At 38.3% G+C, this 17,067-nt stretch overlaps 1 protein-coding gene across 7 annotated transcripts in view; it reads left to right on the top strand.

Moving 5' to 3' along the window:
* LOC106136237 (uncharacterized) overlaps window positions 1-17,067 on the top strand; it is a 286,942-nt gene that overhangs the window by 237,764 nt on the left and 32,111 nt on the right. For all 7 annotated transcript variants that reach the window (XM_060949379.1, XM_060949376.1, XM_060949375.1 and 4 more), the window contains 2 exons: window positions 7,872-8,071; window positions 10,543-10,647. In XM_060949379.1, coding sequence (XP_060805362.1) covers window positions 7,872-8,071; window positions 10,543-10,647 — 305 coding nt within the window. The remainder of the gene's footprint in view (window positions 1-7,871; window positions 8,072-10,542; window positions 10,648-17,067) is intronic.

Below are 17,067 nucleotides of genomic sequence, written 5' to 3'. Positions count from 1 at the left end.
TATTTAAATAGTTTTGACATTATCAAAATGTTAGAAAACGAAAAGCAAATGCTTCAAATCGGAGAAGGTGTAATATATCATGATGCTGAGAAGCACCATGACACGCATCAGCTATTAGTGGCTCCGAAATGTTCTAAAAAAGATCAACATACGAATAAGGGTGATTCGGGAGGACCGCTTTTTGTTGATCATAAAATAGTAGCTGTAGGAAATAGTGTACCTTCTTATTTGACTACTGGCTTTCACCACCAGGTATTTGCAGTCTATACCCCTGTAAGTCCATATTTAAGCTGGATCAAAAGTGTCCTTAATAATAAATGAATTTAAATTTACGGAAGTCTTTTTTTTATCTTCATCTTCCTTAAGTCCCTTTAGGTTGCATCCTCGCCACTCTGGAGAGGAGTCCGGGACATGCCTTTGACCATGGTTCCTGGATTGGGTAAGTCAGGATTTTACACGAAGTGACTCCCATCTGAGCTCCGCAACCTTTGCAGTTGCAACCTAACCTAACCCGTATTGGATCGATCATGGTTAATCCAATTGCGCAAGTTGATTGGTAGATCTCTCGCTGTGCTCTCTCGCACGAACCATTTGAAATTTAGCATGTGTTTTGAATTCTAGCTACGTAAAATAGCGGGATATTTCACTTTACGCGAATAGAACTGCTTGTGTACGGATTGGAATAAGGGCCAGTTACGCGTCTTTCGAGCGCCTACACAATTAAAAATCTCTTTCGAGCTTGCAACTTAACAACTGAGGAAGCATTAAATGAAATCCGGGAAAACAAATAATTAAAGAATCTTTACGAAGACTGTTCACATAGAATGCGTGTGGATACGTGTAAATGGAACAGGGAGCGCGTTTAGTACTTACCTCATAAATTTGCGATTATTTGTATGCAACTCGCGATGCCAAGTCTAGCGATTCACGGAATCTATTTCCTTCCCACTTTATTTTTCACTCCCGATTTTTCATATTCGGTGCTATAAATGCAAAGCGGAGCGGCAGTTTCGCGTTGAACCGCCTTAGCCATTATCTCGCCTGTCCATTTGGTTTTGAATATAATGCTAAAGACGTTTTACCTAGGTATAAAGGCGTTTAAATCCATTGCGTTTGTTTGACATTGAATATAATTAAACTAAATACATATACTTAAAATAAAAATCTGACGATAAATGCCCTGGCCGTCGCTTCCAATAAACTTTGTTGTTTTACTCGTAATTATTGGGACTATCTTGATTCAGATAGATATTAGCTACGCTAAAGTAATCCTTTCTGTTCTTGTAAGGACTAAAGGGACACTAATGGGATTTAATAGAGAGTCAAGAATGGGGTATTGTTAGAGACTGGACACGCAGAAGCTGCGCACTTCTCCCATGATTTCGGTCGTGTACCTAACGGTAGATGAGTGGTGGTGGGATAATTGTACTTGTTCGATCTTCAAATAATAACATGGATACTATTTCTTGTCTTTATAATTTGTTTGTTAACTCTTTATTGCACATAAAAATCAATATCTATAACAAATTTCAAAACAGTTATTGGATAACGAAGAATATCATACATTTATTTACGACTTTGTCCCTTACACCCCGTAAGGGACAAAGTCGTACACCCAGTACCAGCAGTCACAGAAAGACTGAAATACTATGCAAAGACTAAATACAAATTAATCATACAAAGAGATAATTTATATATTTCTGTATGGTAGATAAGCTTTCACTTTACTCGGCACATGTTTAAAATCGCGTCAACTCCACGAGGCTAATGCCGCAGGTTTAATTACAAAGTAAATACACAACCGCACCACTATTGTAATATTTATAGTCATAGTACTGAATCTAGTTCCCCATTAAATATGTAGACGGGTGCGCTGTATAAGGTAGCTATCATATCTTAAAATCTGAGCTAAGTGCTTTCAGTACGAATGACACTCTATTACTGCAATATGTATGCAAAATTTCAGGAAAATCGGTTCAGGGATTCAAACCTTAAAAAAAATATTTAAATTTAGTTTAGTTCAAGTCAATCATTAAGCCAAATAGCTGAAGGTGGCCAATCAGCCTTTTCAAGACTGTTGGCTATGTCTACCCCGCAAGGGCTATAGACGTGACCATATGTATGTATGTTCAAGTCACAACAACTAATCTCGCGACGCTATCAGTCAAAAACAGCGTAAAGTCTAAATAGCGATTACAAATATTTCACGCATTGGAGCACATTAAAACAACCTCTGAATCAACAGCGTGTAAGTTCCTAAGACAATAACACCTAGCCTGTCGGAAGATCTTCCCTTTAGTGGCGGTCGAGCCCGAATCATCGCTGCCGCTACAAAGCTGCTACCGAGGGTCACCTGTTGAGGTGGCTCTAAGTTTTATTTAAAAGTAAAAGAAGCTTTCACCCGCGGCGCCGCTCGCGTGAAAGTACCCTATGTCCTACTCCATACTATACTGACTTATAGAATGAAACTCATAGTATCCATGTATGCAACATTTTAGGAAAACCTTTTCGGTTTAATGGTTTAACAATAATACAGACAATCTTTCGCACTTATAACATACTAGAGGCCGCCCGCGACTTCGTCCGCATGGAAACCCTGTCAATCCCGCGGAAACTCCGGGATAAAAAGTAGCCTATATGTAATTCTGGGTCTTCAGCTACCTACGTATTAAATTTCATCGTAATCGGTTTAGTAGTTTTTGCGTGAAAGAGTAACAAACATCTGACATCCAGACAAAAGACAACTTTCGCATTTATAATATTAGTAGGAAGTATGGATTATATTCATCTTTATTGAATAAAGAATAAGAATATAAGTAACGTTTTCTATATTTTTATTATGACAATATTATTAAAAAAATTCATTTTAAGATATATGCTGTGACAAAGCTTTTTATTAAATACCATTCATCACATGTTTTATCCAGCCTATAAATGGACTGACCGGTGTAAAGACACAAAACGGTTCGGTAATGATACCTGAATTTGGTAATTCGAATGCCAAGGCAGCTACACCCACTATTTTATTACCTACAAACAGTGGCCCTCCGGAATCACCTCCACCTAATGTCTGGTCCTTTCTAGAACAAGTAGGAGCAACTATCAACGCGGCTACCTCGTATTCCTCTTGCTTTGATTCGTCCTCAATAATAACACCTTCCCCTATTTGAAGCATAGTATCTAAGTTATCATTATCCGCATCGGTATTTGACAAACCGAAACCAGCAAAAAACACAGCTCTTCCCGTAAAAGTTTTATAGTCACCCGTGTGTAGTCTGCCGTAAAATTTCATGATCATTTTTTCAATGCGAATAAGACCTATGTCATTAATCTCGGCAACTTCTGAATTTTCTATATATGTATGAAATGGAATCTGTTTTAAAACTTTTGATATACATATCGATTCATTTAGAGACAGAGACATATTGCCACACCTGAAAAGAATTAAAATGGTCACAACATTATTAATAAATCTTGCGCGTTTTCATCATCCTGGCGAGACTTTGTCGTGGTGATACTTACCCTCTGTTGTGCCCTCGTCTTTATAGAGTGGGGCTCGAGGTGCACGTTTGACCACGATCCGAGATTGGGTAAGTCAGATTTTATGGGGTGAGTCAGGTTTTTACAAGAAGCGACTCCCATCTAACCTCCGCAATCTTTGCAGGTTGCGCTCCTTTTTTTTTTTTTTTTTTTTTACGTGTGGAAAGACCTTCGTCTACCCGGCCGGCTACGGGAAGTCGGACGGGTTATGTGGGGCTTGAACCCACTAAAACCACACGGTGCCATCGCCTACCGTTTTGTTGTCAGGAGTGTGAGCTGCCCTCGCTCATATTCCTGACGCGGCGGCCGCTTCCACGGCGGCCTCGGCTCGGCCGCTCTCCACGGAGCGGCCAGCGGGGTGACCCGTCGGCCTTCACTTCTACCCGCTAGGGGAGGGCGCGCCTGGCACAAGCGCGCCTTCGACCCAGGGCCGTTTCGCCAGGCAGCGGAATCCCGTTTCCGCCGCCCGACCGGCCCTTATTGTGGGGGCAGCAGGTGCAGGGCGTATGCCCGCCTCCTGCGCCCAGTGCGCCGGCGGCGTATGGGGAGGTCGGACGTGTCCTCTCTCACCCTTTCCGCCGCCTCTTTGCGGAGCATGACGCTCTCCGCAAAGGTCTGCACTGCTGTCCACGACCTCTCGCTGTCGACCATCTGTCTCACGACAGCCGGCAGAGAAAGGTCGTCCCCCACGACCGCGCGAAGCTCCGCGCGGTCTTGGTCCCAGGCTGGGCAAACCTCCAAGGTGTGCTGGGCGTCCTCGTCAGCACATCCGTCACAGTGGTGGCAGACAGCAGACGGCTCCCGACCGATCAGACACAGATACCCTCCGAAACAACCATGTCCGGAGAGCATCTGGGTCAGACGGTAAGTCAGGCTACCGTGCTGCCTCGCCAACCACTGTCCCAACACCGGACGGACCGCCTCGACGGTTCTACGCCCAGCAGTCGGCTGCTCCAGCCTTTGGGACCACTCTTCAATCGAGCGCTGACACAGCTCATTGCGGCGTCCTGCGATCTCCCTCGGTGCCAACCGGTGACCCTGGGCCACGGCCTCCTCGCGCCAGAAGAACAGCGACGCGAGGGTTTTCGCCTCTAGGTCCCAGGGAATGGAACCGGCCAGCACAGACGCTGCCTCAAAGGAGATCGTGCGATATCCCCTTGCGGCTCTCGTCGCCATCAGCCTCTGTGGCCTCCGCAGGGAAGCGAGGTTTTGGCGAGAGAGCGCATCCGCAGGTTGCGCTCCTGCGCAACCTAACCTAACCTAACCTAACCCGTATTTGATTCATGGTTACACATCCAGTTGCCAGAATGTGCTGGTTTCCTCACGATGTTTTCCCTCGCCGTAAGAACATCGGTTAGTATTCAAACTAACATTCATTGGTACATCTGCACGTTCGTATAAATGTTTTGAAAACTAAAGCACTATCACTTCTATGGCCAGACAGCGGGAAGTATTATAGTAGTAATTTCCTCTTTAATTTTCCAATTACCTTACTAGTGTTACTTTTGGTGCCAAACAGTGTGCCGCAGTCAGTACAAACTCCTCATTAATAAGTGATCCTGTACATTGTAAATATAATATATCGGAACTGCCCAATAGGTTCACTACATACGGGTATTTATTATTGATATCGCTCCACCCATTTATCACTCTATATTGCGGAGTGTGAGATCGTATGGGTAATCGTTTCGCAACAACTAGCAATTCTGAAATGATCCCCAATAGTATTATTGACCTGAAATAAAAATATCCGGAATTGAAAAACGCAACTTATGAATATTTAAAAAACTTCTTAACCGATTTTAATTAAGGCCCAACGAACTTAAAAATTCTATTGACATATCCTACAACTTTTTAAATTTCATCGAAATCGCTTTACAAACGTACACACAAAAAATGTATTTTACCCACAGTTTGGTAACTTTTACTGGTCGGTCTGAACATACCCTCAACTTTTCGTAATTGCTATACAACCTTTTGATAATCATTTCTGGTTTTTTTTCATTTTCTTCCTCTTGGCATGGGTCTCATTGTTCTCATAGGTCTTATTGTCATTCTCCATGAGTATGGGGCTCAGAATCCGCTTATTACCATGATCATCAGTCTACTGGTAGAATTTCCACAGTGTTATCTCGTATTATGTCTTTATGTACAAATTAAAAAAAAACAAGTAATGCAACGAAAAAAAAACTTAATTACTTTTGACAATAACCAACGTAAAGCATTATGATAATAAAAAAGTGGTTTTCGTTATCACATTTCATTAAAATAAATAATGTTCAACAAAAACTTCGATACCGTTAAATTTGAATAACAAATATTGTACCTTTCTGATCATAAAACTAAACCTATTTGCAATAAAACTATTTTATACAATATATTTTTTTGTCGGCAAATATGCATGTTGGATTCATTCGGAGAAAATCAACGAAGATGAAAAATGTAATAATTGCTTAAATTTCGTAAGATTGAGCTGAGCTACCGGCAGGTTGCTAGCCCATCGCTTAAAAGACCAATCCCAAGTTTATAAGGCTTCCCCTAAATTGATACAATTTGAATGGGAAGAGACAAAAGCAACACAACCTATGATTTTCTTCACTACCAGACGTAACCATGACATAAAAATGACTCTTGTTCTAAGTAAAATTCTACAACTTATTATTTTATATGTTGCACTAGTTAATTTGTCGAAAACTGGAGCTCCATCTACATTTGAAAATAGAACTATATTTTGCTCAAGTACTCCTTTTCATGGCGATAGGTTCAATGGTTCTAAATAAAGACGAACAAAAAAACATAATTTCACATATAATATTAGTATGGACTATCTAAATATATAAGAACTCAGAAACTTGCGATTCTTCTCTTAGGCGATGGGCTAGCAACCTGTCACTATTTGAATCATTAAGCTGAACAGCTGAACTTGGCCTATCAGTCTTTTCAAAACGGTTAGCTCTGTCTACCCCGTCAGGGATATTGACGTGATTATATGTATGTATGTATCTAGAACATGTGATCTCGATGACATCATAAAAAACCAACGCCCCTTTTTTTATTACATCGTCAAACTTGTGGCAATAGTCGTTGCTAGCATGTACATATGTAACATCTTCGTCATATGTCTAACTTTTTACAAAGTTATGATGGATGAAATTCCTCATGGGAGGGATGGGATTTTGAGGAATGAAGATATACACATGTGTTTTGTGTTAAAAAGAAGACCGGTATTCTCACTACCAATGATCTGAATAGAACCAAATAAACTTTCGTGCAATAAAAATCATAAGTATCGTTCATTTTGAATATATTTTATTTTCTTAACAAATGAAACTTGTAGGAAAGACTTTACAAACTTATAACATGCCTATTTCTGGTCAATAGTTGTATCAGATTGTACTTTTGTTTGGAGTAATGCCAAATTCATTCCCTTAGATTTTGTTTCCTCAATGACAAAACGTTAAGGAACTGACACAGCTTCATGAATAATACCTACATTACAGACTTGGAGAATTTCCTTCGAAATTCTTGATATGACGTCACTATTTGATGTCAAAGGTTCACAGCATTTGAATAAAGATAAAAAGATAAATAAGTAATCTTTCCTTTCCTAATACTGGATACACCCTGACCTCCCTGGAGAGGAACGGGAGGCCTTATGACCATGATCCTGCATTGGGTAAGTCAGGTTTTTAAACGAAGCGTTTGTGGGTACACTAAGTAAGGGTTTGTGGAACAGCAAACTAGGCTGCCATAATCAAATTTCCTACTTAGTGGTTGGTATTTTAATTGTATTAGTTTATCATGTTGTTGTTATAAATATGTTTGTTGAACTGACATTGTTTGCTCTCTACTGTGACGATCTATCTTTTATATACATATATCTACACACAGCCCAAATCGCTGGGCTTAGACATTAGAAATTTGGGATGTAAATAGATACGAGTACATAAAAATTCGCAGCGTCGGTGGTCGACTTGGCAAAGTGGTTTAAAATGCGTGTGGCGCAGAAAGGTACACATGTTCAAATCCCACTTCGGCCATGTACCAATTATTATTTTCGAAGATATGTATGTATGTACATACATAAGTTTGAATGCTCTTGCGATGAGTTAAAACATTGTGAGGAAACCTGCACATTCAGGCAATGGATGTGTAACCATGATCAACCCAATACGGTTTAAGGTTTCCGTTTTGGTTTAATTTTTAGGATGGCCGTTCCTTCTTTGCTTTGTGCCTACTACTAAATCAGCGTGCTAATCTGACTGATTTTTTTATTGAATCAATTATTATATCTGTGAAATGATAAATAAATATATTCTTTCTCTTTCCAGGTCCAAAGCCCAGTTCTGGTCGTGGAACTGACCCTGAACAGGCTCGAGGGCACGCAGCTAAGAGCCCTAGGGCTCCTGTCGGTGTTCGGCTTCAATATGACGTATGCTGTTAGAAGCCCTACGGACGGGCCAGGACCTACCTCGTGCAGCGCCATCGAGTGTCGATTATTGGGACACTGTTATGCTCAGCGCGATTACAAGTGAGTTTTCATGGGTTTCTTCTTTTTTGCATACTAGAGGCCGCCCGCGACTTCGTCCGCATGGAAACCCTATCAATCCCGTGAGAACTCAAGAATAAAAAGTAGCCTATGGGTTATTCTGGGTCTTTAGCTAGTTCAGTAGTTTTTGCGTAAAAGAGTAACAAACATCCATACTGACATACTCATAAAATTTCGCATTTATAATATTATTAATAGGATATTGCATGCATATGTTTAACCCTTTAAGAAATGGAGTGAGTTGCCACGGCTTCTCTTTATACTCGCAGCATCCTTAACCCTATAAATAAATCTTAAAGTTAAGCAAGGATGCGAAAGTCGCGCGCAAGAAAGCTGCATCGCTTTAAATTAAAGGTAAAATAATAGGCAACAACTTTATAGGCAACAACTTTATTGTAACAGTCGGGTCAGTCGTACGTCGGGAATATCGAGCTGAAATATCTACGAGTATGTAGTATTAATAAAACTCTATGATATAAGTAGTATTTAAGTACTGTGAAAAAAGACCAAAATTTTATAACAACCAAATCCGATAATTTTTCGCCTACAGGCTAAACTTTGACTTTTTATAATTTATCGAATCTATTTAATCGAAATAAATAAAAAAATCATAAATTATGGTATTATTTTCTGTTGTAATCTATTTATAGAAACCACTGGAGGCCAGGGTTTCAGGAACGCACAATAAGCCGAGAATGATTTATGAATGCGGCGCAGTTTTTCTATTCACAATCGGATTTCCGTTTAAATGTAAAGCGATGAAATGTTGAAAAGCGCTTAATATTCCAACAGCTCAACTTTTTATTAACAACCTGAATTTTGCCGGCTTAATTGATCAATCTCACAGTAGTGATGGAATGAGTCTTTTGGGGTTAATAATCTAAACCTGATTTTGAAATTTAGAGACTATTTCAGAGTTATTAAATTAATGGGCTAGCAAATTATCACTTTTTTAATCTCAATTCTATAAGTTAGCTAAACAGCTGAACGTCGATTTTCAGTCTTTTCAAGAATATAGGCTCTATTTACCTTGCAAGTGATATAGACGTGATTATATTACAATTAATCTCACTCGTCTGAGAACAATAAAACGCCTGTAAAAAACTTAATTACCTGAGTAAAGTTATTTTTAGAATAAATGTTTAGACGTGATGTTAATATGTAGGTATGTAAATGCGCTGTATTTCTATTTTCTTTGTCAAAATGTTCTGGAGCGAAGCCTCATGACCTCGCGCAAGGCGTAAAATGGGCTTTAAAATGTGTCAATTATAAAATTTCAAATCTTAAAAGTATTTTAACAACTAACAAATTTATTTTCTTGTGTTAATTAATTCTCAACTTGTGACTTGAGAAAGCTATTTTAAAGTCCAGTCTGATAGTCTCTTTCCACCTCTACTTCGGAGCTCCAAATTTAAAATCCCCTTGGGCAAAATCAAAATTAAATTCCGCCGCAAATTGCGATAATAAAGCATAATACGCAAATCAAAAGTGAATTTGCCCATTGAAAAATCGTTCAGCATTCGAAATTTGAATCGGAAGGATTTATCAATGAAAAATCTCGCGCGCAGAGCCCATTAACTTGGTCAATAGAGCACGAGAATTTAGTGCAATGCGGAATAAAGTGGGTGCGATAGGGTGCGATGTTGACGCCGTCCGGCGGTGAGTGGGAGCCATCGCTCACTGCGTACAAATTGCAAAAACTGAGCCTCTCATCGCACATAGTGTCACACTCGCCACGATGGTTTATTCTCGCTGTAACTTAAAGGTAATTTGCACTTTTGTTTATTTAACAATAAATGTTTTGAAGGACCACGCTTAGTCAAGACAATGCTTAGTTTAGAACATTTTTGAACTCATGACATGCCAGACTGAAACCTAATTATTAGATTTCTGTTATCACAAGGCTAGAACGAAAACCAACAAAATAACACGTGAACCAAATATGTTTATCCCAAAGACAGATTTTATGAATATATTAGTCGAAATAAACGTGGAGACGGAAGTGGAAAAAAGCTAGTGGAGACAACGAGAATGGTCCTCTTTATCTGGTGTTATATATATCCGCTCTTTATAACTTTTAATTTATTGTTTAACCCGCAATATTTTCCGCATCACATATTTTGGGGATTTACAGTAAGATAGACAATACTACATATTATTGTTAACTTAAAAGCTTCAAAAATGGTTAATAGTAATATTACTATAATACGGAATATACTTTCACTCGTTTTATTGTCTTACTTTTTACTGAATAAGAAAAATATGTATAAGGGGCTATAATTGTCTTACAGGAGACATGCCGGCAACATTGACGAGTATGATATGTGTTTCCTAAATTAACACGTTTTTTTAGTGCTATCAAGAGATTGTCCTAAAAAAGTGTTCTATTTATAAATATTAAATTTTTCTATAAATACAGACCAAAATTTACCAATGTCATTTCTCTTTCACAGGGAATTCTACTGCGCGTGCTTCGAAGGCTACTCGGGGGCGGACTGCGGTGTGGGCCCGCTGTGTCCGAGGACGTCAAACATGTGCAAGAACGGAGGCACTTGCAGGTTAGTCAGTCAAGACATGCTTCTATCCGTTAGATTTTACTAGGAAACACGTGCAGCTATTTGGCTTAATGATAGAATTGAGATTCAAATAGTGACAGGTTGCTAGCCCATCGCCTAAAAAAGAAACCGAAGTTTGTAAGCCTATCCCTAAGTCGCCTTCGACATCCATGGGAAAGAGATGGAATGGTCCTATTCTTTTTGTATTGGTGCCGGAACCACACGGCACTACAATATACCTACGTGTCTACTTATAGTCACTATTTTAATCAATTCTATAATTACGAGACACATACAGCTGAACGTGGTCTGTCAGTATTTTTCAAGACTGTTGTATAAATCTAAGGTTATCAAATGTTCGAAGAAGTGGCGACTTTCCTTCTTATTGGGTCCAAATGACAGTGACATGAAATTACATGACAGGAGGCAAACCTATTTGGTAGCAAGGTATCCAATCAACTAATGGTTCTATTCTATAGAAGGACAAGAACATAGGTCAATGCCTTCGTTGTCATAAGTATCTGTACGTCTAATTATTAGGAAATTCGGTAGTTTCGAAGGTACTTAATAAATTATTCTACAATTTGTAATCATTCATTCATATAATCACGTCTATATCCCTTGCGGGGCAGACAAAGCCCGCAGTCTCGAAAAGACTGAAAAGTCGCGTTTATCTGTATGACATTGGGATTCTAATAGTGACAGATTGCTAGCCCCTTGCCTACAAGAAGTATCCCAAGTATAAGCCGCAATCTCTTAGTCGCAATTTACGACATCCATGGAAAACATATGCAGGGGTTCTATTCTAAAATGCCGAAAACTACACGGTACTAAACTTACACTTGAAATGAATCCTACTACAACTCTATTAAGAAATATTAGCGCCAACATTCTAGGTTGAGGTTTTCCCCGGCATTCCGGCTGCATTTATTTACGAAGGCGTTCGTCGGCTTCCTTTAATGCTGTGCAATTTCCTCGGAGTAACGAATTTCTCGACCACGACGGGATTCCTCTCGATATTTGTTGAGGGGAACTTTAACGCGTTACAAGTTAAATGAGCATTACTCAGAAACGAGGCAGACCATAGAGATAGTTCTAGCTAAATACCAACGTTTTATTTGAAAACAGCGTGTCAATGTCAATTCCTCTTTGAATAATGTAAAGTCAACGAAATGAATATTAAATTCGATTTTATAACTTTTTTTTATAATTCGGTATATATATTTTACTAGTAAACAAAGTATTATATTGAACTGTACTGTTTAATACAATACTTTGAATATTTTCCAAACAGGTACAAAAAAAGGTTCGTTGGGTTAGACTCCATTATTCCACGTGAGATGTTGGCGTCGACGACTAAGGGATAGGCTTACAAACTTGGGATTCCTTCTTAGGCGATGGGCTGGCAGCCTGTCACTATTTGGATCTCAATACTATCAATAAGCCAAATAGCTGAACGTGGCCGATTAGTCTTTTCAAGACTGTTGGCTCTGTCTACCCCGCAGGGGATATAGACGTGACCATATGTATGTATGTATGAGACGTTGGCTACATTTACTCGCGCGGTCTATCTACATCCATGTCTGCGGTACTGTTCTATTTAACTTTTGTGTGGAAATGCTGCAGACATCGTTATCTTTGTTTTCCTCGGGAGTGTACGCGTTATATTCGCTGCATGTATTTAAGTTGGCAGTTCAACAATTTAATTGTTTGCGCCGCAAGAAACCGCGGATCTTGTAAATGTTGCTCAACTTTATAAACTTGAGTTTTGTTTTTGCTAGGAAAAAAAAATCGATGTGCCGTGTGGTTCCCGGCACCATTACAAAAAAGAATAGGACCACTCCATCTCTTTCCCACGGATGTCGTAAAAGGCGACTAAGGGATAGGCTTATAAACTTGGGATTCCTCTTTTAGGCGATGGGCTAGCAACCTGTCACTATTTGCATCTCAATTCTATCACTAAGCCAAACAGCTAAGCGTGGCCTATCAGTCTTTTCAAGACTGGTGGCTCTATCTACCCCGCTAGGGATATAGACGTGATCATATGTATGTATGTATGTAAAAAAACGATAATGCGATAGCTATAATTGATTTTAAGATATAAAAGGGGGCACTGACTGACTGACTGTCATGTCAACGGTGCATTAAGATCTTTAGGCTAAAAATTTTGTTTGAATTTTTTTCTATGGTGCACTTAGAGAGTATTTCCCGAAATTCTCACGGAAACGGAACTTAAAGGATTTTTTCATTTTACCCGAGCGCACTGTAATAATTAGAGTATGTCAGGTATATAACTCTCATTTACCCCGTAACATAATGGCGTGATTATATGTACGTATGTATACTAATATAAGAACCTTACATACCTATGTAAATACGTTCCCGAATTTTTCAACCCAAATGGTACTAAATTCAAATTACATCATATATTTTCTATTCACAAACGTATTTATTTAATAGGTAATCATAATACTAATACTATACTATGTAATATACTTACATATATTAATAAATTTGTCTTATTTAAAAAAATCACTTATATATGCCATACTGGATTGTGCATCCACTAACTTTCATACCAGCACATCGATCTATGAGATTATCAACTTTGACCAACTTTACAACTTTGTTTATGATGCATGCAACCCAAAATGCAATCTCCGACCGCATATAAATATTAAGCTATCTGCTCTCATGTTTTCATAGAACATGTTCCAAATATCTAAGTTTATGGACCCCTAGATATTGAACTTTACTATCCAATACTATTTCAATAGAAGAATGACTCCCCTTTCCATCTATGTCTTCATTTTATCAGCTCTTTGTAATTTCCCTAGAGATATTTACATTCCGATGGCCACTTGGCACCTACCCTCTCTGGTAATTACAAATTAGTAGCAGAAATTATAAACTTATGAATATTCTTTTAAGCAATGGACATCTTTAAATCTCAATTCTACCAGTAAGCTATTCAACAACGTGACCTCAGCCTCTCGTGACTTTTAACTCAGTCAACCTCGTAAAGGAAGTCGTAATATAAAAAATACATTCTCAGACAAAGGACTGAAATGTGTATGTATTTTATAAGCAATACTCTTATCAAACCTTGAGGCTAGCAACCCGACGTATCTGAATCTCAATCCTACCATTAACCATCCATCCAAAAACTTATAACAGGTCAATTAGTGAGTGATATGTGAATTTTCCAAACTAAGAACTGGATTGTTATCAAGTTAGTTTCAGAGACAGTCGAGGACAGACAAACACACACAATCTCACCAAGACAGGAACTCCACGCTGCCAGCTCATGCGTCAATGAGATTACCAACTTAGCCCTCCAGTTATTTGCTGCACGCCATTTTCATAAAATAATGAAAGTAGAAAAATAAAGTTGCCAAGTTTATTAAAAATCACTTGGTGACACCTACGACAATAGTATGTGAAGAAGTGCAATATACATAATTATTTACCTATGGTCATGCAAAGAGTTAATTTTTGGATAGTTTGTTTAGACACGTCAACATTTTAAGAAATTTCTATTTTCTTATGTTGAAATATCAACTTCTGTATAACTTTTATTCTATCTACCCAGAAAATGATATAGACGTGATTATATATAGATAGATAGATAGATAGATAATTCATTTATTTGATTTGCTACACACAATTTACAATTTCATATGTACAAATATAATATAAATATATATACAAATTAATTAGGGTGTGAGTTGCAGCAATACAAAAAGGTCACAACTCAACGAATTTATTGCTATAGAGCAATACGCTGATTTTCAGTTATGACCTAGGTGCTAGTGCAGGTCAATCTGCGTACGTAATAAAAAATAAACAAAGACTCGTGTCGTGATCGTGACTTAAAAGTTTCATTTGTATAAGTGTGATAAATGTAGCGGCTTAATAACCAAAAGAGTATCCAAAATATTTGAAAATTCAACACATGCCCCGGCATCGCTTGTGTAACGTTATAATCCTTTTTCTTGAAACATATAATGGGAATGGAATAAAAGAGTACATGAGAAGCAGAAACCGCCATCAGTTCCGAATATGCAAGTTCTGCAGATCCAAAAGATGCCTGCGTAATTTAACTTTGAAAAAAGTGATAGATGCTTGAAGCCTAATGGGGGGAGGTATATTATTCCAACATTTAGTGGCCTGGTAGCGGAAGCTGCCCCTGAATGCAGCCATTTTGTGTCGATAAGTTAGTAATGGGGGCCGACATGATCTCGCGTTATGCTGGGTGTTGAATTTTATTTTAGAGTGGAGATACTCAGGGATCCCGTGTCTTATAACTCCGAATAATAAACTAGTAAGATGTAGTTGCCTGCGCGAGTCCATATTTAATCCATGGAGGCCTTGTTAAGGTATGGCGTATATTATATATGTAAGTTTGAGAACTTGATTACTACTAAAGATATACTAATAAAGTACCCTAAAACCAAAGGCGACATGGCAAATTACTAGACTCTTTACCACATAAGCAACTACGATAAAACTGTGTTACGTTAATTTGACCTGATCTACAGTCAGAGGCAATAAACTTGACCTCTGTATGGTTTTGGTTGGAATGAATTATCTGCATGCGACTGTAGGTTCCTCAAACTATCAGTATCTGCTGCATTAATAAGTTAGTGAGAAGCTCAAGGAAACACAAGCATACCCCCAATCTCAATGTACCACATCCTCTTTCAACTGCCAACTCATGCGTCTCTCATATAATGAACTTGGCCCGACTGCGCAGTGCACACAACTGACCAACTTTATAACTCATCTTGTTTGTCTACTGAAAATCATCGTCACAAAATACTGAACATACAGATAAAAGGCTTGGTAAAATTGTTTGACTACAGCCTGTATATATTGTCTACGCATCTATGTGGACACAACGAGGGCGATAATTTTTAAAAATTCGTTTTAAACAATATAATATACTTCGCGAGCTAAACATAATTATTGACGTCGTTACACACCAACATCATTATACAATTTGTATTATTATAATATTAATTATGAAACAATTATAAGGCCATACGGTGATTTCCCCATTTTTCACTGACACATTCACGAAACGAATGAAGTATTCAAGGATCTTGGCAAGTGGAAAAATATAATCTTTGCCTACACCTCCGAAAACAAAGGGATCAGATGCCATCCTCCGAAATAAGTAAATAGGAGCGGGTGGATGCCATATTATACATTTCAACTTCTTTAAAAAGTAGGAAATGTTCGAGTTACAACGCACTTAGGTGTAACTTCTATTCTCTCACTGTTCTATCATAATGCAGTGTCACTGTCCGGTGATAAAAACTGATTTATCTAGCTAAGTTTTCACGGAACCCTCATAATGTCATTTGTCTCGGCGAAATTGCTTCGCCATGAGAGCTCCCCGCATATTTTTAAAGCCTGAACAATGTTGACACTAAACAAATTCACATAGCACTAAAGATATTATTTAGTCTGGAAAAATATTCACATTTTTCCTGTATCTCGTGATGGTGTGTAAATGTTATAACTTTTTAGCAACAATTTTTTTTTTTAAAAGCTTTTAGCTGAAGATGCGGTTCACTTTTGCACAAGTTATTTTTATATTTTAAAATGTTTTTAAAATAAGTCACCCGTGATATTTGTTAACATCATTTCACACAATATTCACCATATTTAGATGAGTAAACAAAAACATTTTTTTATTAAATTGTTAAATCTCGTTGGGGAAGCCATGTTAAGCAGTGGATGACCTACAGCTGATATGATTATGAATCCTTTATCTACGGCTTTTACTTTTGATAAGATGACATGAAATAACTGTCCATAAGTCCTGTCATGTTTTGAAAACCAACCGTCCAAACATGTTTTAATAAGTTACCCTTCCGAATCGGAAGAATTTTCTACTCGTTTCAATTTAAACGGTTTTATTTGTAAATTCCCCGGTCATGTTTTTGAGCCCGGTGAAATGGAATCTGGACCTTTGTACCCCGTCCAATTGGGCACAACCTCAATTTACTGAATGCTATATTTTCCAAACGCTCCAGGCCTTCCTTCCACTCAGTTATGATAAATACACTCAGGACATGTCGACTATTTCATTTATATTTTTTTGTTCTACTTCAGTTTATTTTATGAGAAGTGCACATATTTTTAGACCCTAACTCAAATCATACTAGTACAGTCTAGTCAAGTCACCCGCAGATAATAACACGATCCCCTGTTCATGCAAATCTAAACCATGGGGGGGTCAAATTTGTAGTTATTATCACTCCATCTCTTTCCCGTGAATGTGGTTCCTTCGACGGCCTACGACGTCAACGATTACACGATGTATAGGCATACTCAGGATTTTTCTCCATCACTTCCCCACCCAACGAAAACAACCCAAGTAGTTAGGCATAATTCTTACAATTTAATTCAAAT

The sequence above is a fragment of the Amyelois transitella genome, chromosome 18 (genome assembly GCF_032362555.1).
Source record: "Amyelois transitella isolate CPQ chromosome 18, ilAmyTran1.1, whole genome shotgun sequence".
NCBI classification, from domain to species: Eukaryota; Metazoa; Arthropoda; class Insecta; order Lepidoptera; family Pyralidae; genus Amyelois; species Amyelois transitella.
This window is presented reverse-complemented; position numbering and strand designations above follow the sequence as displayed.